General features: G+C 46.3%; 1 protein-coding gene and 1 pseudogene across 4 annotated transcripts; one reads left to right on the forward strand and one right to left on the reverse strand.

Moving 5' to 3' along the window:
• Window positions 1-3,785: 3,785 nt before the first annotated feature.
• On the reverse strand, window positions 3,786-27,526 carry ZNF667 (zinc finger protein 667). Of its 4 annotated transcripts, none has more exons than XM_027513994.1 (6): window positions 27,326-27,526; window positions 18,859-19,022; window positions 14,638-14,728; window positions 13,032-13,158; window positions 11,207-11,299; window positions 3,786-6,604 (listed from the first exon to the last, which is right to left on the reverse strand). In XM_027513994.1, the coding sequence occupies exons 3-6, from the start codon at window positions 14,668-14,670 to the stop codon at window positions 5,025-5,027; spliced, it is 1,833 nt and encodes a 610-aa protein (XP_027369795.1). In that variant the 5' UTR covers window positions 14,671-14,728; window positions 18,859-19,022; window positions 27,326-27,526; the 3' UTR covers window positions 3,786-5,024. The 4 variants fall into 4 exon arrangements, with proteins under 4 accessions (XP_027369795.1, XP_027369798.1, XP_027369799.1 ...); XM_027513997.1 differs by having other exon boundaries at window positions 27,130-27,526; XM_027513998.1 differs by lacking the exon at window positions 27,326-27,526 and adding an exon at window positions 27,242-27,264.
• Window positions 15,353-23,022, forward strand: LOC113875794 (annotated as a pseudogene).

Below are 27,526 nucleotides of genomic sequence, written 5' to 3' on the forward strand. Positions count from 1 at the left end.
AATAATGGAAATAAAGAATAGAAATCAATAGGAAACAAATATAAAAGGTCAATAAACCCAATATATCTTCACTCAGACAACATGAAAGAAAATATTCCAGTTACAAATACCTGGAATGACAGAGATGACATCACTACAGTTATTAAGCAGATGATAAGGGAATACTGTGAACCTTACGCTAAAAAATCTGACCACTTAGATAAAATGGAAAAACTTTCCCGAAAGATTCAAACTGCCAATCTTACTCAACCTCTTTAAACTTATTGTTTCATCCTTTGTCAGGTGCTTTTTATAAAGGAATAAATGTTTGATTTCTTGATATATCTGCCACAGCAATAGATCCAGTTTCCTATAGCAAATTTTATAACTTTCATGAAATAAATCCAAGGTTAACCTCACCTTTTAGGATCTTATTATAAATAATGAAGCATGCAAGGTAGATGAGCTTTTGTCTATTAGCAAAGATCATTAAAATCACAGTCAAAAAGTGTCAACAGAAGAATTAACTATCTTGCAAAATTAACTTGTATTCCTGCTATCTTGCAAACACATTTGAAGAAATATAGGACTGGGGGCTTCCCTGGTGGCTCAGTAGTAAAGAATCCACCTGCAAATGCAGGAGACACAGGTTTGGTCCCTGATCCAGGAAGATCCCACATGAAGTCTAACAACTAAACCCGTGCGCCACAACTCCTGAGCCTGTGCTCTAAAGCCCGGGAGTCTCAACTATGAACTCATGCCCTAGAGCCCTTGCTCCACAGCAAGAGAAGCCGCCCCAGTGAGAAACCCCACGCACCACAACTAGACTAGGCCCCGCTCGCCACAGTCAGAGGAAAGTCCTGCAGCAACAAAGACTCAGCACAATCATAAATAAAATTATATAAAAATATAGATTTATTTTTAAAGTATAGGACTCATCTTATTTGAGAATCCCTTAGATTGAAAGGAGATCAAACTAGTCAATTCTAAAGGAAATCAGTCCTGAAATTCATTGAAAGGACTGATGCTGAAGCTGAAGCTCCACTACTTTGGTCACCTGATGGGAAGAGCTGACTCACTGGAAAAGACCCTGATGCTGGGAAAGACTGAAGGCAGGAGGAGAAGGGGACGACAGAGGATGAGATGGTTGGATGGCATCACCGACTCGATGGACAGGAGTTTGAGCAAGCTCTGGGAATTGGTGATGGACAGCGAGGCCTGGCGTGCTGCAGTCCATGGGGTGACAAAGAGTCAGACACGATTCAGTGACTGAACTGAACTGATAGGAAACAATTAAAAATAAGTGCACAATCTGCCTTGACTTTTCGCAAAGAGCTCCTCATTCTCTTCTAAATGATTTAAAATTCATTCCATTTTTTGGCAATGTGGCAGAAGTACTGGGAATCAAACATAATGGGGCAGCAAGAGGTCAACTTGGCACAAGATCGTCAAGCCAATGTCAAAGGAAGTAGGTTCTGCTTCGTGTGGAGTCGGCGGCTGAGGGGCAGGTGGGCTTGGTCCTCGAGGTGGGGTGGCCTGAGGTTGGGGGAGACTGAGATGCAGGAGCAGTGGAGGCGTCTGCACTTTAAGAAGTTAAATAACACAAGTTCTTGAATTTAAAATCAGTTGGTAAATTCGGGGACTTTCTCATTTCTGATCTGTTACCTCTTGCCCAGATTGCCTGAATTTTTTTACATATGAGTCTGAGGAAAAACTGCCTGTTCTTTGTTCTTTTTCTGCCTTCTATTGGGTTAACTAAGGATTTATTATTCCATTTTATTTGATTAATTGCTTACATCTCTTTAAAAAATGTTTTAGTGGCTACTCTTAAGGTTATAATCTACATCTCTAATTAACCAGAATGTATCTTCAAGTAGCATTAACAAGGTATTACACGATGTTTCCTAATCTCTCCCATCCTTTGTCTCTGTATCTACACTTACACTGCTATAGCATACTGCTGTTGATGGCTGTCTTCCAGATGTTTAGATAAGCCTAAAGTTAAGAAAAATTATCTTACCTTCATTTATTCCACTTCTAGATCTTTGTGCATATCCGAGTATATGCTATGTTTCACATCCCTTCTGCTTAAAGAACCTCATTTAACATTTCTTTTAGAGTAGGGTCTTCTGGCAATGTATTTTCTGTTTTTCTTTCTTTGAGAGTCATTTCTCTATCAATTCTGAAAAATATTTTTATGAAAAATTTCAGAGAGACAGTCCCCCCCTCCCCATTTTGTTCCTGTGTAATGTCTTAACAAAATCTTTCCTGGTATTAAGCTTTATAGATTTATGTTCTGTTGTCATTATCCATTATTTATTCAGATATTTCTTATCAGTCATTTTCTCTGCTTCTTCTGGGATTCCACTATGTTATGTGTGGGGACAACAGATCTTTCCCCACAGCTCTTGGGCGATCTATTCTTTGCTGTCACTCCTACCCTCCTTAGTGTTCCAGTTTGGCTACTTTTTATTGACTTACCTTCAAGTTCAGTTATTCTTTCCTTGGCTGTGTCAAGTATACCTATGAGCCTGTTGAAGGTTTTGTTCATCTCTGTTCATTTTTTATTATTTCCATTTGATTCTCACAGTTCCATCTCTCTGACCAAATGACTCATCTAATTTGCCTGTTAAACACATTTTTCATTAGAGCCTTTAATGTATTACTCACAGTTATTTAAAATTCTGTGTCAGGGAGTCTGGTTCCATTTCTTGATTGCTTTTGTCTCTTGGTGGTGGGTGTTGATTCTTCTTGTAGCTTTGTAAAAATTACTTTTGACTAAACTCCATGTATCTTGCATTGGACAGTAGAAACAGAAGTAAATAGATTTTAATCCTTAGAAATGGCCATGCCATTTTTTCTGTGAAGCCTTTCATGTTGTCATTAATATAAAAACTGGAGGTTTAAGGTTGCTTGTTGCTATGACCACCCTAAGTTCATCACAGCCTTCAAAATTCACTAGCGATTCCTTAAAGTGAGGGCTTGTTTTTCACAGATTTATCTCAATGTCTGGGTGACCTTCGAATTTAGGTGTTCCCTTTTGACTATGCCTTAAAAAAAATCCAGCTAAACTAAGGTTATTTTCATTCATTCAGTATTACTGTTTACTACTTACTTTGCGCCACTGTACTAAATGCTAGAACTTGTAACTCCCCTAATACCTCACAACCCTCTGCCATTAGTTTGTACATCTGTACTTTCTCTGTTGCCTTCAACAGCCTCCCAACATTTGTGTGCCTAGTAAAAACCTATTCTGCCGTTAATATGATCAGTCACCAAAAGTGATCGATCACCATGGAGTTCACCATCCTTGACATTACTTGCGTACCTTATATGCTTCCATATTTAAATAGTCTGAATTCCCTAAACTGCAAGTGCCTGCAGGCAAGAACAGTGTCTTATTAGTACACATAACATGTTTTAGGTTTGTGACCATTGATTTGGAACCAACATCTAGGGCAGATTGGCAGAGGACTTAACAAAGTAGAGGGGTGTGTGTACAGAACGGTAGGGAGAAAAGACATGGCCCTCCATGAGCCTTCTCTGTGTCGTCTGCTCATCCGTTTGCTTGAAGTGCTGGTTTTTATGCTGAGTTTGCACACTGATATGACAAGTTTAAATGGAAAATTAATTGTTCTATTATACTGCATGCATGCTCCCTTCATAAATCCAGTTGTTATTTTCTCAGCTGTGTTCAAAGTTAGAGTGACCTCATGTGATCAAACAATCCACATAGTTGTCTTAACAACATATGGGTATTTTCAAAAATAGCTTTTGCAATAGGAAAACACACAGAAGAGTCCAACTGTATATAAGCCAGTTCCAAAAAAGAACTCTGATTTTATTTCTTATATATTTTGCACAAACTGGAAAGAAGGACTGAACACTATTGTATATATGGTGAACAGCTGACAAGAATTAAGAGCCTGGCACATAAATGCAGGGTTTTTCTCATGTATTAGTTTAGTTTGCCATAACAAAACACCATAAACTGAGTAATGTAGAATTCATCTCTCACAGTTTTGGAGGCTGCAGGTCCGAGGTCAGGATGACACACAGCTGGATGCTGGTGAGGGCTAGTTTGACTTCTTGTGTCCTCGCACAGCAGAGATCTCTGGTGTCTCTTCTTGTAAAAACACCATTCCTATTATGAGGACCACATCCTCAAGACCTCATCTAACCCTTACTATATCCCCAAAGGCCTCAATTCAAATACAGTCACATTGGGGGTTACGTTTTTAACATGAATTCAGTCCACGACATCCCATTCTCCACCAATCACTTGTGGCACACCAGTGTTCTTACATAAAAATACCAATGTTTATTCATATAAATATAAATTCATATACAAACAAAACAATAATTTCTCCCCATTCTGAAGTTCCTCATTCTTCAGTACATCCTGTTTTTTCCCCATTAGCTTGTCCCAGGCTTGTTAGATTTTTCACACCATGAAGATCATATATCTTCATATCGACAGAGACAGTATGGTAATGATTCTATCGCTCCACACAATTGTGAGTGCTATTATCTCTTTACTCAGTCTTCTTTATTCTCACCCACAAGTTACTGTTAGCTAAAAATGGCACCCTGGTTTGTGAGAAAATTCCTTCTGTGATACTTCTAAAGGACAAACTCAAACTCTTTCTTCACATGACCTTAAGTCAGGCTCACAGATCCATCCAGAAAAATGGATTTACAATTTACTTTGTTGTACATGACCAATGAAATGGCTTTAAAGTTACGATGGAAATAAAGTATCAGTTATTTTTATCAAATGAAGAATGCTCTTCATTAAAAATGACTGACCCAATCATCTGAGCTTGTTATTTTGAAACTAACATACATGATAAAGTCACTGCTTCAGTTGATTTCAGATCCTCCAGTCAAATCACCAATGACTTTTGTTCTTTGGCTTTCAAAGTGGGACACAAAATCAAACTGCCCCATTTTTACAGTTTGTGTTACAGACATGCATTTTCCCACGCCTCTGTCTCTGCTACTTGGCTGGCCTCCCTCTCTGCTTTTACATATTTAAAACGATCTTAAGCCTTTTCCTCAGAATGTGTATTCTGATGTCGAATCAAGGATGAGCTCCGACTGTATGCCTTCCCACATTTACTACATTCATAGGGTTTCTCCGAGGAATGACTTCTCTGATGCCGAATAAGATCAGAGCCGCTGCTAAATGCCTTCCCACATTCATTACATTCATAGGGTTTCTCTCCAGTATGACTTCTTTCATGGAGGATGAGGGATGTCCGCTGGCTAAAGGCCTTCCCACATGTTTTGCATGTGTATGGTTTCTCTCCAGTGTGAATTCTTTCATGTTGGGCGAGGTGTGCACTCTGACTGAAGGCCTTCCCACACTGATCGCATTCATAGGGTCTGTCTTCACTATGAATTCTCTTATGTCTCGTAAGAGAGATGCGGTGACTGAAGGCTTTTCCACACTCCTCACACTGATAGGGTTTTTCTCCAGTATGAATTCTCTGATGTTCAATAAGAAATGACTGGCGGCCAAAAACTTTACTACACTTATTGCATTTGAAGGGTTTCTCTTCAGAATGAATGTTCTGATGTATTTTAAGGTTGGCAGTTCCAGAAAACATCTTCCCACACTCTTTACATTCAAACAGTTTCTTTTTCTTCGTATGGACTTTCTGGTGTTGGATAAGGGATGAATGCCGATTGCAGACCTTCGCACATTTATTACACTGGTATAGTTTCTCTTTATTATGAATTCTTAGATGTAGAATAAGGGTTGAAAGCCGCCTGAATATCTTCTCACATTTATTGCATTTGTGGGGTTTCTCTGAATTATGAATTCTCTGATGAAGCATAATGGATGAAATTCTACTAAAGAATTTCCCACATTTTCTGCATTTATAAGGATTCTCTAAATGGTGACTTCTCTGCTGTAGACTGGGACTTAAGGCCTTCTCACTTTCACAAGTTTTCTCTCCAGTATGAATTCTTTTATGTATAACAAGGACTGATTTCTTACTGAAGACTCTCCTACATTTATTGCATTTGTGTATTTTCTTTCCACTGTGAATTTTCTTATGAAGTAAAAAAGATGACATGCGAATGAAGGCTTTCTTACATTTTCTGCACTGGTAGACATTTTCAACAAAGTGGATTTTCTGATGTATACTGAGAGATGAGCACTGACTCAAGGCCTTCCCACAGTCAAAGACTTCCTTTTCACCATGAATCTTCCCATGTAGGAGCAGGGATGTTCTCTGAATGAAGCTTTCCCCACATTTATTACATTCAAAGCTTTTCCTTCCATTGTGGATTTTCTGATGAAGAATGAGGGATGAGATCTGTCTGAAAGCTTTTCTACAACTACTGCATTCATAAGGCTTCTCCCCAGCATGAGAGTTCTGATGGAATTTAAGAGATAAACTTTGACTAAAGAACTTCCCACAGTCGTTACATTTTAAAGATTTCTTCTCTGAGTGTACTTTCTTGCGTTTTATTAGGACTGAATTTTTCCTGCAGCCTCTCTTTCCTGTGGGAACTTTTTGTGGCGTGGAAACTGGTTTCTGATAGATGCTTTGCCCAGATTTGTTGCACTGATTTGGAGGTAACTTCTTGGTCTCACATTTAGACCCTAAGTCTGAAAGACATCAAGAAATTCAGTTTGTTTTCCTGTGCTAAAAAAATGAAGCTGTTTGCAATAATTATCAGTCAAAATAATAACAATGATGATAATTAGAGTAACAACTCTTTGAGTGTTTTATTATAGTTTTAACATAGTAAGGACTTCATAGAAATACTTAATAACAAATTCACGGAAGTGCAATTTGAAATGAATAAAGGTTTTATTATTGAATAAATATATACCATATACTTTGGAAGAAAAGCTATGACAATCCTAAACAGTCTATTAAAAAGCAGAGACATCACTTTGCTGACAAAGGTTCATATAGTCAAAGCTATGGTTTTTCCAGTAGTCATGTATGGATATGAGAGTTGGACCATGAATAAGGCTGAATGCTGAAGAATTGATGTTTTTGGACTGTGGTGTTGGAGAAGACTCTTGAGAGTCCCTTGGACCACAAGATCAAATTAGTCAACCCCTAAAGAAAATGCTGAAGCTGAAGCTCCAGTACTTTGGCTATCTGGTGCGAAGAGCTGACTCATTGGAAAATACCCTGATGCTGGAAAAGACTGAAGGCAGGAGGAGAAGGGGGTGACAGAGGATAAGACAGTTGGACGGCATCACTGACTCAATACAATGGACATGAGCCTGAGCAAACTCCAGCAAACAGTGAAGGACAGAGAAGCCTGGCATGCTGCAGTCCACGGGGTCACAGAGTTGGGCAAGACTTAGCAACTGAACAACAACAACATATACCACATTAAACTCCACAAACTGTTCAATAGATACATGTGGTTTTATTGTAGGAAATGTCCGGGAAAGGCAGAAGGTAAACTATAGACAGACACAATTTGCCAAAACTCTAAACATAAGAAAAAGATGATCTGAATAGGCACACATCTGTTTAAACACTGACTCAGTAATTAATAACCTTCCCAAACAGCAAGTACCAGGCCCATGTGTGTTTGCTAGTGAAATATACAAAACATTTAAGGAAGACATCATTCCAATTCTCCATGATCTCTTTCAGAGGACAAAAGCAGAGGGAATACTTACTACCTCATTGTATGAGGTCATCATTACCTTAACACCGAAACAAGACACACCATAAGAAAATCAAAGTACAGACCAATATCCCTGTTAAATACTTATGCAAAAATCCTAAACAAAATACTAGCAAGCCAAATTCAACAGTACGTTAAAAGGATCATACACATGAGCAAGTTGGATTTATACCTGGAATACAAGGATAGTTCAACGTAGGAAAATAAATGTAATATATCACAATCACCAAATTAAAGGACAAAACCACATGATCATCTCAACTGATGCAAAAAAAGCTTTTGACAAAATTCATCACTCTTTCATGATAAAAAACACTCAGTGAGCTAGGAACAGAAGGAACTACCTCAATTTCACACCAAAAACAGTTTGAACATTTATTAATTAATTTGAATTAATAAGTGAATTAATTCAGTAAAGTGGCAGGATATAAAATCAACACTCAAAAATCAGTTTTGTTTCTATATACTACCAATGACCACTCCATAAAGGAGATTGAGAAAACAATCCCATTTACTATAACATCAAAAAGGATAAAATATTTAGGAGTAAGTTTAACCAAAGAGATGAAAGACACTGAAAACTACAAACATTGCTAAAAGAAATGAAAGCTATAAATAAATGGAAAGACATCCTATGCTTGTGGATTGAAAGACTTAATATTGTAAAACTGCCCATACCACTCAAAGTTATCTACACATTCATTGCAATCCCTATCAAAATCCCAGTAAAATTTTTTGAAGTAGAAAAAAGTCCTAAAATTCATATAGAATCTCAAGGGACCCTGAATAACCAACACACTCTTGAAAGAGAGAAATGAAGAAGGATGCTTAGACTTCCTAATAATTAAGATGGTGTGGCAGTGACATATACAGACCAATGGAAGAGAACAGACAGCCCAGAAATAAAGTCTCATATATCTGGTCAAATGATTTTCAACAAGGGTGCCAAGACTGTCACAAAGGGGAAAGAACAGTTTCTTCCACAAATGGTGTTGGGAAAACTGGGTACCTACTTGCAAAAGAATGAACATGGACCCCTTAGTTACACTATGTACAAAAACTAAGTCAAAAATAGACTAAAGACCTAAAACGTAAGACCAAAAATTATTACGCTCCTCGGCAGAAAACACAGGGGAAAGCTTCAGGACACTGGATTTGGCACCAAAAGCACAGGCAACAAACGGAAGAAGAGAGTGAGGCCACATCAAACGTACAGGGAAACGCAACCTACAGATACTGCAGATCACATATACGATAAAGGGCTAACGTGCAGAATACATACAGAACTTCCACAACTTAAAGACAAATTACCCTGTTAAAAAAATGGGCAAAGGACTTGAATAGGTATTTCTCCAAGGAAGACAGACAAGTGGCCAATAAACATATTAAAAGATGTTCAACATCATTAATCATTAGAGAAATGTAAATTAAATCCACAATATCATCTTACAACATAAAAACAGCCTATATATATATTAAAAAACAAAAAACAGAAAACATGTGCTGTAAGGATTAGCAGAACCCGGTACCCTTGTGTGCTACTGGTGGAAATGAAAAATGGTGTAGTCACTGTGGAAAATGGTATGGTGGTTCCTTAGAAACTTAAAAACAGAACTACCATATGATTCAACAATACTAACACTGGGTATATATCCAAAGGAATTGAAATCAGGATCTTGAAGAGATTTATCTGTACACCCGTATTCACTGCAGCATGAATCACAGTAGCTAAGATGTGGAAGCAACCCGTATGTCCACTAACAGATGAATAAAGAAAGAAAACGTGGTATATACACACAGTGGAATATGATGTAACCTTAAAAAAGAAAATCCTGTCATGTACTACAACACGGATGAACCTTGATGACATTATGCTAAGTGGAAAAAAGCTAGTAACAGAAGGTCAAATACTGCATGATTCCATTCATATGAAGTATCCATAGTAGTCAAAATCATACCAAGGGCTGAGTGGTGAGGTGGAAAGAATTAGTATTTAGTGGGTATGGAGTTTCAGTATTGCAATACTTAAAAAGTTCTGGATACCTCTTGTCCAACAATGCAAATATACTTAATTGTACATTTAAAAACGGTTAAGATGGGAATTCCCTGGCAATCCAGTGGTTAGGACTCGATGCTCTCACTCCCAAGGGCACAGGTTCAATTCCTGCTCAGAAAACTAAGATCCCACAAGCCAAGCAGCACAGTCAAAAAATAAATAAATAAAAACTAAATTTAAATGGTTAAGATGGTAAATTTAATGTTATGTGCTTTTTACAATTAAAAAATTAAACTCATAGCTGTAAAAATGAACTAAAAACAAAACAAAATTTAAAAACCCATAATTTAACCAATCAAAGAAGAATCTATTAATACTAGAGAAGGAAATGAGTTCTTGAAAAGCAGTCAAAATAAACGCTTATGGGAAAGATTTTTAATTTTTTTTTAAGGAATGAAGACAATGATGCAAGTCAGGTCATTATAAATACAATCACTAGAGAAGTCAGAATACACACACTTTCTCTGAAGGGAAATATGAAAACCAAAGCAGGATGGGGATGAGGCTATTAAAACCTGAGCTTCTGAGACCAGAAGCTGGGGTTCAAATCCCAACTCTGGTGCTACTTCCCAGCTAGGTGAACTTGGGCAAGTCACTGAACTTCTTTGGCCCTCAGTTTCTTCATCTATAAAATCGGAATAATAAGAGGATCTACCTTATAGAGCTGTTGGGAGGAACCTGAGTATCAAGGACTTCCCTGGTGGTCCAGTGGTTATGAATTCACTTTGTTATGCAGGATACGCAGGTTCAACCCACAGTCAGGGAACTAAGATTCCACATGCCACGGGGCAACTAAGCCTGTGAGCTCTGGAGCCCGTGTGTCATAACTAGGGAGTCTGTTTGGCAATCCAGCATGATACAACTAAGACCAGACACAGCCAAATAGGGAGAAGGCAATGGCACCCCACTCCAGTGCTCTTGCCTGGAGAATCCCAGGGACAGAGGAGCCTGGTAGGCTGCAGTCCATGAGGTCGCTAATAGTCGGACACGACTGAGCGACTTCACTTTGACTTTTCCCTTTCATGCATTGGAGAAGGCAATGGCAACCCACTCCAGTGCTCTTGCCTGGAAAATCCCATGGACAGAGGAGCCTGGTAGGCTGCAGTCCATGAGGTCGCTAATAGTCGGACACGACTGAGCGACTTCACTTTGACTTTTCCCTTTCATGCATTGGAGAAGGAAATGGCAACCCACTCCAGTGTTCTTGCCTGGAGAATCCCAGGGACAAGGGAGCCTGCTGGGCTGCCGTCTATGGGGTCACACAGAGTTGGACACGACTGAAGCGACTTAGCAGCAGCAGCCAAATAAATAATTTATTTTTTTAAAGAATATCAGATACCTAGTGAGAGGCTTGTTGAATATTAATTATTCTCCCTCTGGGGACACATACTGAAGAGACTTGAGTTTTCTGCACAACCTTGGGGTCTTTGAGGTGGAGAAAGTGGCTCTCAACTATTATCTTAAAGATGTTGCCCTTTTATGATGGAAGGCACTCACCCAAGCCCCGGCGTCTTTTCACTGGGTCCACCATCCAGGGCGCTTTCCCTTTCTCCAATAAGGTGATCACGTTTGGTCTCCGAAAGGAAAGTCCTGCAACACAGGAAAAACACTGGAACTGAGCATGATGTGGGCACCACAGCTATTAGAATCAGGCTTTGTCTCAAGAGAAATGGGGTTTATTCATGCAAAAGGAGCACAGAGGATGTGAAGGGTAGGTGGAGAAAAGGATGAAAGGTCAGTCATAGACAGCATAGCTATTCACCTCTAAGTTGACAAAACCAACTACTCTGGGGAGGAGCTGGAGCAGAACTCCCGAGGCTGGTCGTTTGGTGACAGTCTCCCCACAGGCGAGCCCGCACCCTCTGGTCTGCTGTAGCCCACACTCCCACGCCCGCTGCTCCCTGCCAGCATCCGCCAATAGCAGCACTGGCGGTCTCCATTTCTGCTCTGCTTCTTCCGCTGTGGCTCCCAGAACGAGCCTCATTTCTGCTCTGCTTTCTTCCGCTGTGGCTCCCAGAACGAGCCTCATTTCTGCTCTGCTTTCTTCCGCTGTGGCTCCCAGAACGAGCCTCACGTTGCCCCCTCAGCAGGATAAACAAAACAGGCAGTGCTCCCCTCTCCTTTTGAAGTCTGAGTCCTATTCCCAAAGTCCTTAAAACTCCAAACTCTTCCCTCTGTCCTCCCAGCCCTAGGATGATGTGTCCTGCAGTTACCATCTGTTACCTCAGCGTCCAATATTCACCTTTTAATAGTACCTGTTAAAAGTCAATTCTTTAAATTATTTCTCTCAAAAACAAGTCCTCAAAAGGTTATATATATAGTTACTATTGATATATGACCAGTACCTACCACTCCTAGACATACACCCAAGAGAGATGAAAATATGCACCCACACAAAAATTTGTCCATGAACATTCACAGCAGCAGATTCATAACAGCCATACAGTGGAAACAACCCAGATGCCTATCAACTGGGGAATGGAAAAAGAAAAGGTGGAATATTATTTGGCCATGAAGAGGAAATGAGGTACTGATACATGCTACAATGCAGATGAACCTCAAAAATATTACCTTAAATGAAAGAAGTCAGACACAAAGGACAACATATTTAATTTCATTTTTATGGAACACCAAGAATAGGGAAATTCATAGACAGAAAGTAGATAATGGTTTAGTGTTTGCCTAATCTGGGGGCGTTAGTTGGCACAGGTAAATAAAAAAGTGATTGATGATAGTTACAGGCTTTCTTTGGGGGGTAATGAAGATGCTGGAGAAGACTCTTGAGAGTCTTGGACTGCAAGGAGATCCAACCAGTCCATCCTAATGGAGATCAGTCCTGGGTGTTCATTGGTAGGACTGATGTTGAAGCTGAAACTCCAATACTTTGGCCACCTGATGCAAAGAGCTGACTCATTCGAAAAGACCCTGATGCTGGGAAAGATTGAGAGCAGGAGGAGAAGGGGACGACAGAGGATGAGATGGTTGGATGGCATCACCGACTCAATGGACATAGGTTTGGGTGAACTCCGGGAATTGGTGATGGACAGGGAGGCCTGGCGTGTTGTGGTTCATGCAGTCACAAAGAGTTGGACACGACTAACTGACTGAACTGAAGATGTTCTAAAATTGACTATGGTGACGGGTGCTCAAGTCTGTAAATACACTTAAAAAACCAACTGAACTGTATACTTCACATGGGTGAATTATACCTCAATAAAACTGTTAAAAAAAAGCCAAACTGGAGTGGCTTCTATTTCCCTGACTAATTGATTCATCTCCCTCAACAGTCCAGTTGTGTATCATGGGAGCAGGAGAGCCTTACCGAGAGAAACCAGGTTCTGGTAGTTTTCCAACATGACATCTTCATACAGATCCTTCTGAATGGGGCTCAGCCATTCCCACTCCTCCTGGGAGAAGTAGATGGCCAAATCCCCAAATGTCACTGGTGCCTGAAATGGAAAAGCAGATGTCCTTTCACTGCGGGCTTGTGCTGCCACACGGCTGGAGAAAACAGGGGACTTCCAAACATGGAAGACACATGATGCCAGGGTTCTATTAAGGAAACACTGAGGTTCTGAGATCAAAAGGGGCAGTTGTAATAAATAAAACACAATGCAATATGATACAGCTGGTGTTAAAGGTTTTGTTCCATCAACTTGCACATCAACTTGGATTTACATGGCACTGACAAAGACAAGGCATTCTTCTAGGTACCCTGCATGCACTAGCCCATGTTAGGCAGTGACTGGGGCACTGCCCAGAGGACCACAGCAATGGTACAGATACGGGAACTGAGGCCGAGAGAGGTGAGGTAACTTACTAGAGGTCTAACAGCTTGTAAATGGAGAAGCTGGGGTTCAGTCTGGGCAGTCCTGCTTGTGATTCATGTCCCTAACCAGATGTGAGTGCATTATACGTGGCAAAATTTTTGCAGATGTTATCAAGGTTAAATCAGTTGACCTTGAAATAGAAGGAAGTAGCCTGGATTATCTAGGTCGGCTCAGTGTCATCACAGGAGCCCCCAGGAGCAAAGGATTTTCTCCAGCTGGCGGAAGAGGAAAGCGGAAAGGGAAGTCGGGGAGATCTGCAGCATGAGTGGCACTGGACCTGTTGATGCTGGTTTGAAGATGGGACAAAGGGAGCCACTCGGGAAGCAGAGGAGAAGGAATGAAATTTTGCCAGTAACCACTGAGTTCAGAAGAGGACCCTGAGCATCAGATGGGACCACAGCTGGCGGACAGCTTGATTTCACTCTTGTGAGACCCAAAACAGAGGACCCAGCTAACCCAAGCTGGGTCTGAACCCCAACCCACAAACTTGTGAAAATAACTGTATGCTGTCTTGAATGGCCAAGTTTGCAGCAATGGGGAATGAATACACACAACTTAAAGGGCAAAAGTGTCCATTATGAGAAACTGCATTCAGGAGGCTTACTGTAGAAAATTGCTTGACTGCTAAAATCTTGAAACATGCCTATCATAGGCGGCTGCCTCACTGGCCTGGGTCCAACTAACTCTACCTGAATACCAACAGGGTCAGAAGTCTCGCAAAGTTAGAGAAGTTTCCTCCTCGTAAATACGGGCTGTATAAGTAGAAACAACGGCAACATTAGAGATTAACTCTGGAGGACAACATCTAGCCCTCTGCCCCAGCAGGTCCCACCTGGGCACTCATGTCCACCTTGAGAAATCACAGTGTCTCTGGCCTTCTCTCTGGGGAGGGAAGACAGGCAGAGCCCCTGGAGATGCTGAATGCATAGGTGAAAGGTCATGCACACACTGAGAAAAAAGGAGAGGGGGCCCCTACTCACGCTCCCACCCTCTGAGGTGATGGAAGGAAACCAGGGACCACGTCTTCATGGGGCTGGAAGGAAAGAAATGGTTTCCTACAAGGCAGAAGAACTTTCCCGAAGGAAGAGCAGTGCTCACCTTGGACTTGGACTTCCCCCGAGCCGCAGGCATCCTCTCCTCTGTCTTAGGGCTCACAGCTGGAGGAGGGAAGAGCACTGAGAAGGTGAACCTGGGGGAGAAGAGAAGCCGTGAGACTGCCTGCGCCATCGGGAGGGCCCACAGCCTCCAGGCCCACACCTTGGTCACACACACACACCGGGTAAGTCAGAGCATTGTCTGAAACATTGCTGCCCTTTCTCAGCACCAGGGAGAAGCTGCAGCCAACACCGTCTATTCCTGAGATCACAGGAGGCGCCAGGTCAGGAGACAGTGAAAGGGGCAGACACCTGCTCTTCAGCTGACAAGTAGCTGTGGCGTGCCTGCCACGTGCCAGGAGCTGTCCCAGGGCCTGGCGGGGGAGCAGAGTCAGAGCAGAGATGCACCTGCTCTCGGTCCCTTACGTTTCAGCAGGGAGGACAGGCCCACACAGAGTCCAGCGTGAGCCGCGATCCCTGCTGTGAAGGAAACTGGACCTGAGCAGGGAAGGAGGGGCAGGCGGGGGGGAGGCCTCTCAGAAGAGGCCACCCGGAGCCGAGGTGTGACTGCAGCACACGCATGAGTCACCTGGGCACGGGGAGAAAGACATTCTGGGTAGAGGTACAGCAGGTGCAAGAGCCCTGCAGCAGGCACACGCTGGGCGTGTGGAGGACAGAGAGAATGCAGGTGAGCAGAAGCACCGTGGGAGAGCGGGGAGATGGTGGGCCTGCGGCGGGCACATGCCAGCGTATGGAGGGCAGAGGATGGTAAGTGGAAGCAGCATGAGAGAGCGGGGAAATGGTGAGCCTGAGGTGACTGGGGTCAGGAGGGGCCGGGTCATGAAGGGGGTGACAAGCAGTATGGAACTGATCTAAGTGTGATAAGGTGTGAGGAGGGATGGTAGTTGAGTAAAGGAATGATGTGACTGACTTAACATTTAACAAAAATTTTTCTTGGTGGCTATGTGGCCAATACTATGAACGTGTGTTGGTGGGGTATGAAGGAGGAAGCAAGAGCTGCAGAAGGGGCTCATTAGACAGGTGCGCAGAAATCTGGAAGAGAAACCTCAATGGTGTGCACCAGGGTGAGAGAGTAAGAGCTGAGATGTCAAGAATCACCTCCAAGGGAGGCCCTCTATCACCCCGTCACTCTGTACCTGTCTCGTCCAACATGAATACCAGCGGACACTGAGTTCTGGAAATAAGAAACTGTTTCATTTTATTTTATTTCAATTCATTTATTATTAAAACTATAAAAATGATAACTACTAGAATCATCAAATTACAATTTATCACTAATCTAAGATTAAAAACTGATCCTTAGTTCAGTTACTGTAAAGCTTTTAAGTATGTCTGGAACAGTTTGGGTTTGTTTCTTTGGGCCATGCCATGTGGCTTGTGGAGTATCTCAGCCCCCCAACCAGGAATGGAACCCAGGCCACAGCAGTGAAAGCCCAGAATCCTAACCACTAGGCCAACAGGGACCACCCTCCAATAATAAATTTTACAAAATTTAAATATAGATCAAATATCTCCAATAAAAATTAAGTGTCTGGATTGAGGTGCACTCTAACCATAAAATACATAACCATAAAATACATGATTTTAAAGACCTAGTATGAAAAAAAATAGAATGTAAAAAATCCCATGGGTAATTGTTTATATTGATTATAAGTTGAAAAGGTAATATGTCAGATGTACTGTGTTGAGTTTTAAAATGTATTATTAATAAGACTACACAATGTTGGAAAGACAGTCTCTTCAACAAATGGTGCTTGGAAAACTAGACAGTCATATGTAAAAAAAAAAAAAAAAAAAAGAAACTAGATCATTCTTTAACTCCATACACAAAAATAAGCTCAAAAAAGACCTAAACGTGAGACTGAATACTATAAACCTCCTATAGGAAAACATAGGCAGAACACACTCACATAACCACAGCAATATCTTTTCAATTCATCTCACAAAAAAATGGAAATAAAAACAAACAAAAACAAATGGAATGGGACCTGCTGCTGCTAAGTCGTTTCAGTCGTGTCCGACTCTGTGCGACCCCATAGACGGCAGCCCACCAGGCTCCCCCGTCCCTGGGATTCTCCAGGCAAGAACACTGGAGTGGCTGCCATTTCCTTCTCCAACGCATGAAAGTGAAAAGTCAAAGTGAAGTTACTCAGTTGTGTCCAACTCTTAGCAACCCCATGGACTGCAGCCTACCAGGCTCCTCTGTCCATGGGATTTTCCAGGCAAGAATACTGCAGTGGGTTGCCATTGCCTTCTCCAGGAATGGGACCTACTCAAACTCAAAAGCTTTTGCACAGCAAAGGAAACAAAAAACAAAAAGACAGCCCACAGATTGGGAGAAAATATCTGTATCAATGTGACTGGTAAGGGATTAGTCTCCAAAATTTACAAACAGCTATGATACTTAACATTCAGAAAACTAAGATCATGGCATCTGGTCCCATCACTTCATGTCAAATAGATGGGGAAACAGTGGAAACAGTGACAGACTTTATTTTGGGGTCTCAAAAATCACTGCAGATGGTGACTGCAGCCATGAAATTAAAAGACACTTGCTCCTTGGAAGCAAAATTATGACCAACCTAGACACCATAATAAAAAGCAGAGACATTACTTTGTCAACAAAGTTCTGTCTAGTGAAAGCTATGGTTTTTCCAGTGGTCATGTATGGATGTGAGAGTTGGACTATAAAGAAAGCTGAGTGCCGAAGAATTGATGCTTTTGAACTGTGGTGTTGGACAAGTCTCTTGAGAGTCCCTTGGACTGCAAGGAGATCCAACCAGTCCATCCTAAAGGAGATCAGTCCTGAGTGTTCATTGGAAGGACTGATGTTGAAGCTGAAACTCCAATCCTTTGGCCACCTGACACGAAGAGCTGACTCACTGGAAAAGACCCTAATGCTGGGAAAGATTGAGGGCAGGAGGAGAAGGGGATGACAGAGGATGAGATGGTTGGATGGCATCACCGACTCAATGGACATGGCTTTGGGTGGACTCTGGGAGTTGGTGATGGACAAGGAGGCCTGGCGTGCTGCGATTCATGGGGTTGCAAAGAGTCAAGACACGACTGAGGGAGTGAACTGAACGGAACTATGATACTTAACAGCATCAAAACAAACAACCCACTCAAAAAGTGGGCAGAAGACCTAAGCAGACATTTCTCCAAAGACGACACACAGATGGCCAATTGGCACATGAAAGATGTTCAACATAGCTAATTATTAGAGAAATGCAAATCATAACTACAGTGAGGTATCACTTCACACCACTCAGAATGGCCATCATCAAAAATCCACAAACAATAAATGCTAAAGAGAGGGTGGAGAGAAGAGAACCCTCCTACATTATGGGTGGGAATGTAAACTGGTGCAGCCGCTATGGAGAACAGTATGGAGGTTCCTTAAAAAACTAAAAGTACAGCTACCATGTGGCCCTGCAACCCCAGGCCTGGGCATGGATCTGGAGAAGAACATGACCTGAAAGGAGGCACGCACCCAACGTTCACTGCAGCAGTGCTCACAACAGCCAAAACATGGAGGCAACCTACATGTGCACCGACAGAGCAACGGACAAAGATGTGGACACACATACAGTAGAGTACACTCGGCCATTAGAAAAACGAGACAATGCCATCCGCAGCAACACGGACGGACCTAGAGAGTGTTCTACTCAGTGAAGTCAGACAGAGAAGGAGGAATACCATTTGACATCCCTTACACGTGGAATCTAAAAAGAAATGACACAAAAGAAGTTACTTACAAAACAGAAAGAGACTCACAGAGAACGAACTTATGGTTGCTGCAGGAAGGTCACGTACACGCTGCTGTAGTCTGCAATGTCTGCCGATTTCTATGGTGTAGAGACTGCCATCAGAGTGTGCTATAAGATATCGAACTGATGCCACTGAACCTGAGGCTGGGGAGACGTGTGCCCCACGGGCTTGCGTGAGCCGGGGTGGGCCAGCTCCAGCACTCCACTGCCATGCGGCCTCTAAGCGCTTCTGACTAACATCCCTGCACAGCAAAGGAGGGCTAATGTCTAACTCAGCAGCCTGAGAACACCCCAAAGCAGCTGCCCAACACATAAAACTCCTGAAGTCTTCTGTTTTTTTGTTTTTTTTTTTCCTGCAACAACCATATGACTTTTGCATTCCACATCATGATAAATCTGTGTTAATATAAAAACTGTATTTAAAAGTCACTTACCAGATTCTTCCTTTCTGGTTCCTCAAGTCAAGTGGACTGCTCCAGGAAGTGGCATGGCGTCCATCCTGTGGTTTCTCATAGCTGCTTGTGCTTGTCACACACCGTGAATTGAAGGTGTGTGATTCTTGTCCACGAAGTAATTTCCTCCAAGGAACTCGGCACAGCTGGGAGGAAAGAACAGCAGTTTGTCGTTAGATAATTCTGGATTCGAAGTTTGCCTCTGCCGATTACTGGCTGTGGGAGAGCTACATAGAGCCTCAGTCTGCTCATCTGTACAATGGGGTAAACACAAATCTGCCTCGCCCTAAGCTGGCAGAAGTTGACCTGAGTTACCCTCAACTACAGGCACACAGCTATCTCTCGCCTTCCTTTTCCTTTTTAATTTGGTATACACCAAGCATCACCAAGGACGCCTGACACCCACCAAGAGGGCTGCGGCAAGAATTCTCACACAGGGCTGCTTAGAGAGACCGGTGACTTGGCAATACCGCCTAAGACTGAGGGTGCACATACTGTTTGACCCAGGTATTTCTGATACGTCTTTGGACATTCCTGCGTGTGTGTAAAATGACAGGGTTTGCAGGAGGAGCCAGGGCAGTGCTTCGGTGGAGGGCATGCATCTGGAGCCAGGTGGTCTGGGTTTAGCTTCCAACTTCGCCACCCACTTCCTGAGTGACTCAAATGCCCTCCCTGACCTCTCTGGGCCTTAGCTTCCTCAACAGCCAAACGAGGAAAATAACCAGGACAACTCCACAGGGCTGCTGTGAAAATTAAATGAATGAAAACACTCAATGAATTCAGGGGAGCACCAATGCTAAACAAGTGTTAGTGTTTACATTATCATTACCTTACTAAGTCCGAGCTCCAGTGCTCAGCATATGACAGACCAAAGAACCAAGAGACGAGCTGCTGGAACAAGGAACAGTGACTTTATCTGGAAAGCCAGGAGATGAGAAGGTGGCGCACTCATGTCCCAAAGAACCACCTTGCCTGAGTTAGAATTCAGGCTTCTTTTATGCGAAAAGGGGAGGGAGTAGAGGCAAACATTTCCTGGTTCCAGTCAGCCTCTGAAAGGGATGCGTTAATTTCTTCCTGCCTGCAGTCATTCACAGGTGGCCCTGGTCAGGATGATTCCAGAGACCTAAACAAAGGTATTTTACCTCCATGCTCATTACCTGGCAGACAGAGTTCCCGGAGATGGGCCACTGTGTGTAACTTAAGCTTACAAGCAATGGCCCTTTAGTGATTAACCTGTAATAGAATACTAAGGTTCTCCCCATTATGATTAACTACCTGTCAAGAGCCTGGAAACAACTGCGTATCAGTAAGAAAAGGAGTGAACGCTACATGCACATATGGGGCACCAAGCAGCCTGACAAGGAATAAGGCAGCACTACACCAGTGGGTCTTTACTGTGGGTAATTTTGCTCCCAGGAGATGCAATGTCTGGGACATTTGTAGTTGTCCCAGCTTGAGGGGTGAGGTGCTCTAGGCATCTAATGGGCAGAGACAAGAGACGCTGCTAAACATCCTATAAGTTTCAGGACAGTGCCCGGAGCACAGAATGAACAATCAGGCCCACGATGTCAGCTCTAAGGAGGCCAAGAGATCTGCTGAGCCTGTCGTGTGTGAAATGATTTCCAAGACATGGTATAATGATGGAGAATAGGTGTAGAGGAAAATGCTTAGGAGAAAAAAAAACAGGATATGAATACTTGAGTGAAAAGGCACAGACAAGTTCTGGAAATGGAATAAAGAAGTTGGTAGCAATGACTGTCCCTGAAGAATGGAATTGGGTCACTAGGTTTCAAAATTCCCTTTTCCCTATCTACAATTTGCCAAGTGCATAGACAATCACCTCTTCGAAACAATAACACAAAATAAAGTGCTGGATCCCACTATACATCAGGGGAGAGGTCTAAACTGGGCCTGTATTCTGAGTCCCAGACCACAGGGTGGGAAAGGGCTGTGCAATTTAATTTAGCACCACACTAAAGCCTTGCTCCTAAGATGAGGATGGCTAGAACCTGGATGAGTACAAGCTTCAAAACTTACTGGTAAGCTCTACCCCACACTGCTGCCAGTGTTGCTGGCTCCTGGCTCTGGATACCGTGGGGCCGGAGCCTCAGCCCTGACTGCCACCCCCGGCTCAGGCAGGAAGGAGCCAAAGGTCGTGGCGGTGGGCGACAGGGGCCATGGCGAGACGTCGCTGCTGGTGGTGCACGGCCAGGGCTCCTTCCCTGAGCACTACGCCCCGTCCATTCAGCAAGGACATGGCCAGCATGACTATGGGCAGCAGGGAGGCGGCCAGGAACCCCCATGACACTGCTGGGCACGAAGACTACGACGGCTGCGGCCCCTGTCCCACCAGAACACCCGCCTTGTGCCCACCTGCCAGGATGTCACGAACCCCACCAGCTATGGCAACGTTCTCACGGAGGGCTTCCCTGAGGTCACACGTCTCTGCGTGGGGTCCCCATGCTGCTCACTGGAGCTGGGGAAGGACTCGGAGTGGCTGCACAAGCTTCAGCAGGCCCTGCACTCCCGGGCTCCCTGGAGTCCAGCACCTGCACGCAGGGCCAGCGTGCCCTCTACCTGGAACGTTCTGCCGTTTCGGGAGAACGAGGAGGACATCTAAGAGGCCGCCGAGGCTGCCCTGAGCACTCTGCATAAGGCACAGTGGCAGAAACAAAGCGGCTGCACCTGTGGCTTGGACACCTCCCGGCGGGCACATGGCCCCCATGGCAGGACGGACAGTGCCCAGGTCCGCACGCACAGACTGCCCTCCGGATCCGGCCCCTCCTCGGCTCTCAAAAGGTGCTTGGAGCCGGGCGTCTCCAGGACCTCGTGTCTGGGGCCTGTGGTCAGGCTCTTGGCACATTCTGGAACTCTCTCCTTTCCCAGCTGGGGCTCTGACCACAAGCTCCCCTCCAGCCTGGTGACAATGGTGGGGAGGGCGGATTCTGTCCCTCTGGACCCCGAAGCTGGCATCTGTCCTCAGGACTCAAGAGTGCCCTCATCACAGCCAGCCCCCAGCTGTGTCAGGCCCCGCACAACAGGTCCTCAAGGCCTATGCCTGAAACACGAAACGACGTCCGGCATGTGGACAAACGTGGACCTGGTGGCCTTCGACAGCTCCCAGGCCTACTCTCCCAGGCCACCCCTCCCTGGGCTCCTGAGAAGGCACGGCTGCATCCTCCAGCTTCCAGCTTTCTCCCCTCAGGAACTCGGGCAGCACAGTGGGGCCGGGGCCCATGAGGGGACATGGGCCCCAGCCCTGGGCGTGTGGGCTGCACCAGCCCCCTCCCACCTCCTCATGCAGAGGACTTCAGTCTCAGCCCTCAGCCCAGCCACCATCTTTCCAGGGCTGGACGCACAGGAGGCAGAGAAGAACTTCTCTCAAAAAGCATTCCCTGGACCATCTATCTGACTCCTGCTCAGCGACCTGCAACCCTCCCCCCACTAGTACTTGCCAGAAACCCGAGATGAAAAGTGACATCAGCTCCAAGTGCCCTTGGGCAAGTCGGGTCTCTCTACAGACTGTTGCCCCACCTGCAGAAGGACAGCACTGGCCTATTAAACTGTCATCACGCTCCCCTCTGTCCCTCACCAGCCCCACTTCTGCTGAGAGGTGGAACCACATGTGGAAGCCAGGCCATCCTGGCCACCCGAGAGAACAGACTCGATGAACCCCCAGCACAGATTCACCGAACCTCCTGAAAGGTCTGAGGTCAGGGGCCCCAAGTTTTTAAACAAGTGCCCTGGGTGACTCTGATGTCCCACAGACTGGGAGCTCGTGGCTCCTGAGTAAACCTGGGAATCAGCATTACCTAAGATGAGCTCATGGTAGCCCGTGGTTCCTGCCCGCCCTGGTTCTCTCCCACCTCCCTGGCCCAGTGCTTCGGCCTCCAGCGGGCCTAAGAAAGAGAATTCTGAAGTCCTCCCTACCCCACCTAGGTTCCCCAAGGCCCAGCCATGGCCTGGGGAATCAACAGAGCATTGTGTCCAAGACCTCGTGGAAAAATCATAGTCTAAGGCAGAGGTCCATGAAATACAGTGTGGGGGCCAAATCTGGCCACTATTTTTGTAAAGTTTTGCTGAAACACACACACACACACACAAGTTACTGGACAGTGGGACTTCCCTGATGGCGCAGGGGATAAGAATCTGCCCACCAGTGCAGGGGACACAGGTTCGATCCCTGGTACAGGAGGATTCCACATGACATGAAGCAACTAAGCCTGTGCACCACAATTAATGAGCCCTTGAGCCACAACCACTGGGCCCACATGCTGCAACTACCAAAGCCCGCATGCTTAGAGCCTTGCTTCGCAACAAGAGCAGCCACGGCAATGAGAAGCCGGCTGCTCACCACAGCTAGAGACAGCCTGCGCAAAGCAACGAAAACCGAGCACAGCCAAAAATAAGAAATAATTTTTTAAGTTACTGGACAGTGGCATGCCTCCCTTCTGGGCACAGCACCCCCGTGATCCGGGGGGCTCTGCTGGGTGTCGAGTTGGGGACGGGTCCTGACACACCTGAAAGGCACAGTCTCACTGCCTCTGTTTAGCCAGCCTGTTCCTGCTGTACCACCTGTCTAGTATTTTAAGCTCACTCTCACCCTGAACCTGAAAGCCCCAGATACCAGGGATACAGGAAGGTACTTTTTCCAAAGACGCAAACACAGCTGAACAGAAAACACAGGCTTTGCACCTGAATGCCAGCCCCGCCATTTTCTCTGCTGGGCGTGGGAATAGATTTGACTTCCTCACTTAAAATGGGATGGGGCTAGGAATGTCCCTACTGCAGCCAAGTGCAGCGGTCAGGACTGCCTTTGACAAGATACTGGAAGCACCGGTCACTGGTATCTCCTCTTCCCTCCCCGCCATCAATTAATTTCTCTTATACTGAGAAGCCCCAGAAGAGCCCACAAACTCTTACAGCCGTAGCTCTCAACCCTGTTTGTACACAGTCATCTCTCGGGAGTCTTTTTAATTAAAAACTGATGGCGGGGCCCGATGCCGGAATAATCAAGTCAATCTCTGGGACCTGAGTCCAAGCATGTCTTATTCGTATCTTCTAAGATTTCTACTCTATGCAAAGCCACAGGTTAGAACTACTGCCCCAGTCTTGGAGCCCCAGAGATCTCCCTGTTGAAGCCCAGACCTGAGCACTGGAGAGAAGAAAGTCTTTGATAAGCTCAAACTCTTATATTCCCTGATCAAAGAATTTCAAGGACGGACTTCTCTGGTGGTCCAGTGGTTAAGAATGTGCCTGCCAATGCACAAGACATGGGTTCAATCCCTGGTCCGGGAAGATCCCACATGCCTCAAGGCAACTAAGCCCACGTGTGCCACAACTACTGAGCCCGTGCTCTAGAGCCTGGGATGCTCTGCCACAAGAGAAGCCACCACAGTGAGAAGCCGGCGCACTGCAACTAGAGGAGCCCCTGCTCCCCACCACCAGAGAAAGCCCGAGAGCAGCAATGGAAACCAGTGCAGCCAAAGATAAGTAAATAAATCAATAATCTTTAAAAAAAAGAATTCCAAGGAGTCATTCCTGGCTTTGGAGTTAACTGAGACGTCCACAGGAAGCCTTGGTGTGAAAACTGAAAATGCACCTGCTGTCACCATATTATCCCTTCACCCTGCTTTACTTTTTAAGACACTTATTGCCACCTGCTATAAATTTAACTTCCTCTCTCTACTAAATGCAAACACCAGATGAGTAGAAACCGAGTCTGTCTTGTCAGCCTGGCCCACAGCAGGCATCTGAATGCTGAGTGAGGGATGCCTCTCAGAGCCTCCCCAGGCTGCAGGCCACAGATACCCTTTCCTTCTTTCTCATCTCCACAACAATATCCCTCTACCCCCTCTCTCTTCGAGCCCCCTCCCTCTCCCGCCCACCCTCAGGCCCTGAGAACGTTCATGGTGTGCCCTCATCATGCTCCTGTACACTAGTAGTTCTTGACTAGGAGGACTGTATCCGCCACAGGACGCCAGGCTGTGTCCAGAGACATGTCTGCTTGTCAAAATTGGTGAAGCAGGGCGTGCTACTGGCTTCTAGCGGGTAGAAGGCAGAGATAATGCTAAATATCCTACAATATATAGGATAGCCCTCCCCGGTACCCCATTCCAACAAAAAACTATCTGCCCTAACCATCCAAAGTGCCAAAGCTGAGAAGCCCTGGACAGGCTGACAGATGTCTCCAGATCTCTGTGTTACTTCTCCCCAGTTCCTGCCACTTCCCATCTTGGATGGCAACCGCAAGCGCTCCCCCGGGACAGCTCCATCTGGGAAGACCCTCTGCTCCTGCCCTCCCAGGACCCTCACCAAAAAATTTTCAATGTAAGCTTGACCTAGACTTTAAGGTTATTTTACCTCCCGACCTGAAACCCTTTCCCTGGGGCTCCACTTTTTGCTTTTCTTCCTGTGTGGATTTTATTCTCTGTGAAATCTCTGCAATTATTGCACTATTAATAAAGCAATTATCATTTATATATTGCTTACTTGTGTCAGGCACTTTTCCATTGGGTTGATCAAAAGGTTCACTCGAGTTTTTCCATAACATTTTACAGAAAAACCCAAACTTTTTGGCCAACCCAGTACTTAACATTCACAAGCATAAGATCAGTACTACTATCTCCATTTGCCAGGGGCAATATTCGTGACCTCTCCGCAAATCACACAACGACTGAGGGATGGAACCAGAAGTCCCAGAGTCCCCCAAGCTACACTGTTAGGAAGCAAACACACAACCATATGCAGTCACAGGTCCCAGAGACCAAGGAAGACCGCATGCGTGTGTGTGTGCGCGCACGCGCGCACACATGCTCAGTCCTGTCCAACTCTTTTCTGACTCTACGAACTGCAGCCCACCAGGCTCCTCTGTCCATGGGATTTTCCAGGCAAGAACACTGGAGTGGGTTGACGTTTCCTCCTCCAGGGGATCCTCCTGACCCAGGGATGGAACCTGCATCTACAGCATGTGCCACCTGGGAAACCACGGCTGACTCCGCCCTCCCTTCAGATGCGTTACTGCAGTAACAGACCCAAAGGAGCAACTGGGCCAGAAGGGTTCAGCTCCTCAGCTTCCAGGATGGCCGCCCAATCTCAAGTTCAGAGACGAAGATTCCGCTAGCATTGCCCACTGTGCCCCCACCTCAGGGCGGGGACAAGGGCACACGGCCACCAGGACGACAGCAAACACCCAGCGCCCGCGCCGGGCTGAGCCGCGCTCCGTCCTGGGTATTCGGGTTTCACGGCGTTACCCCAGGTAACCGTCCCAGCGCCGACGCGGGTGCTGTCATCACCCGATTGTACCCAGAAGCCTGCACGCCTGCGAAGCCGCGCAGCGTCCTCCCCACGGGGACCCTCCTCCCGCGGCCGCAGGGGCAGCACGACGGCGCCGTGACACCGCCACCCATGCACAACCGCAGGGCCGCTGACGCCGGACAGCCACCGGGTCAAACCACGCAGCCACGCCAGACAGCGCCACACGGCCACTTACATGGTCACGCACGCGAACGCGCTCCAGCGGCACAGCCACACTCACGCGCCGCCCCCGGCGCCCTCCCACAGGCGCAGTCGCTTCTTCCTCGCACGACCACCACAGACCTCGCGGGGACACACGAACGCGGGCCCGACGCACGTCCCCGTCCCCACACGGCCGGCTCCGTCACAGACCCGCAGAGACGCCACCATACGCCCTCCTCCCCTCACAGCACGGCGCCGCCACCACACGCTTCACACAGAGTCCTTCATCTCACACTCCGTCACCACACGACCAGACAAGGCCCCGCGGGCGGTGGCGGGCGCCCAGACACACAGGCTCAGTCAGACACACACCCACACTCACCCCGTCCTCCCGGGTCGCGTCCGGGCGGCGACCACAGCAGCTGCGCCGGCACCTAGCGCGCCCCTGGCTCCCCGTTCGCTCCCCACGCCTGCGCAGTCCCCTGCGAGACCCCCGGGCCCTCGCTGCCGGGCCCCGCCCCGTCACGCGCGGGACACGTCGACGGGCCGCGGCCCCGCCCCCAGGGCGTCCCCGAGCGCGCGAGGCCCCGCCCCTAAACAAAGCCACGCGGCGCGCAGGCGTTCATTCAGCGCTCCCACCGGCTCCGGCCTGAGGCCCCGCCCCTCACACGCCGGCCGCGGCAGGCACGCTCGCGCAATCCGAGCCGCTCTTGGGGGCGTGGCCCCGCCCGAGGCCCCGCCCCTGCACCAAAGCGCGCAGGTGCAGGGTGCGCTTTGCGCTCCCAGGGGCCCCACCTGTAGCAGTCCTTAGGCGATCATGCAGACGGATTCAGGTGCTGAGGTCCTGCCTTGGTCCCTTCAGCCAGACCCAGTCTCCCCAGTTCGCTGCCCTCCTGGGCATCCATACCTACACGCTCCTGTCCGGGGGCTTTCCGTCCTAACACCCTTCCCTCTGCCCCCAGGGCTTAAAGAGCCGTAGAGCCGGGCTCACCCGGGGCCTGGAACGCGCTCGCTGGCGCCTGCGCACCGCGAGCTCAGGCTGCTCCTCCCAGAAGCCTCGTGACTTGAGGTTGCGGGATCCCGGCTCACGGTGGCTCCGATCTGTCTGACCCAGAGTCGAGTGGACCCGGGAGAGGGGCGAAGGGATGGGTCTCCAGGACAAGGGTGGAATCTCGTTTGCGACTTGGCAGAA

The sequence above is a fragment of the Bos indicus x Bos taurus genome, chromosome 18 (genome assembly GCF_003369695.1).
Source record: "Bos indicus x Bos taurus breed Angus x Brahman F1 hybrid chromosome 18, Bos_hybrid_MaternalHap_v2.0, whole genome shotgun sequence".
Taxonomy (NCBI): domain Eukaryota; kingdom Metazoa; phylum Chordata; class Mammalia; order Artiodactyla; family Bovidae; genus Bos; species Bos indicus x Bos taurus.

Coding starts and splice junctions, on each gene's coding strand:
- ZNF667 (XM_027513994.1), bottom strand. CDS start 14,670: ATGCCTGCGGCTCGGGGGAAGTCCAAGTCCAAG. Junction 13,159..14,637: donor GGGGGAAGTCCAAGTCCAAG/GTGAGCACTGCT, acceptor TTTCCATTTCAG/GCACCAGTGACATTTGGGGA. Junction 11,300..13,031: donor CCAGAACCTGGTTTCTCTCG/GTAAGGCTCTCC, acceptor CCTGTGTTGCAG/GACTTTCCTTTCGGAGACCA.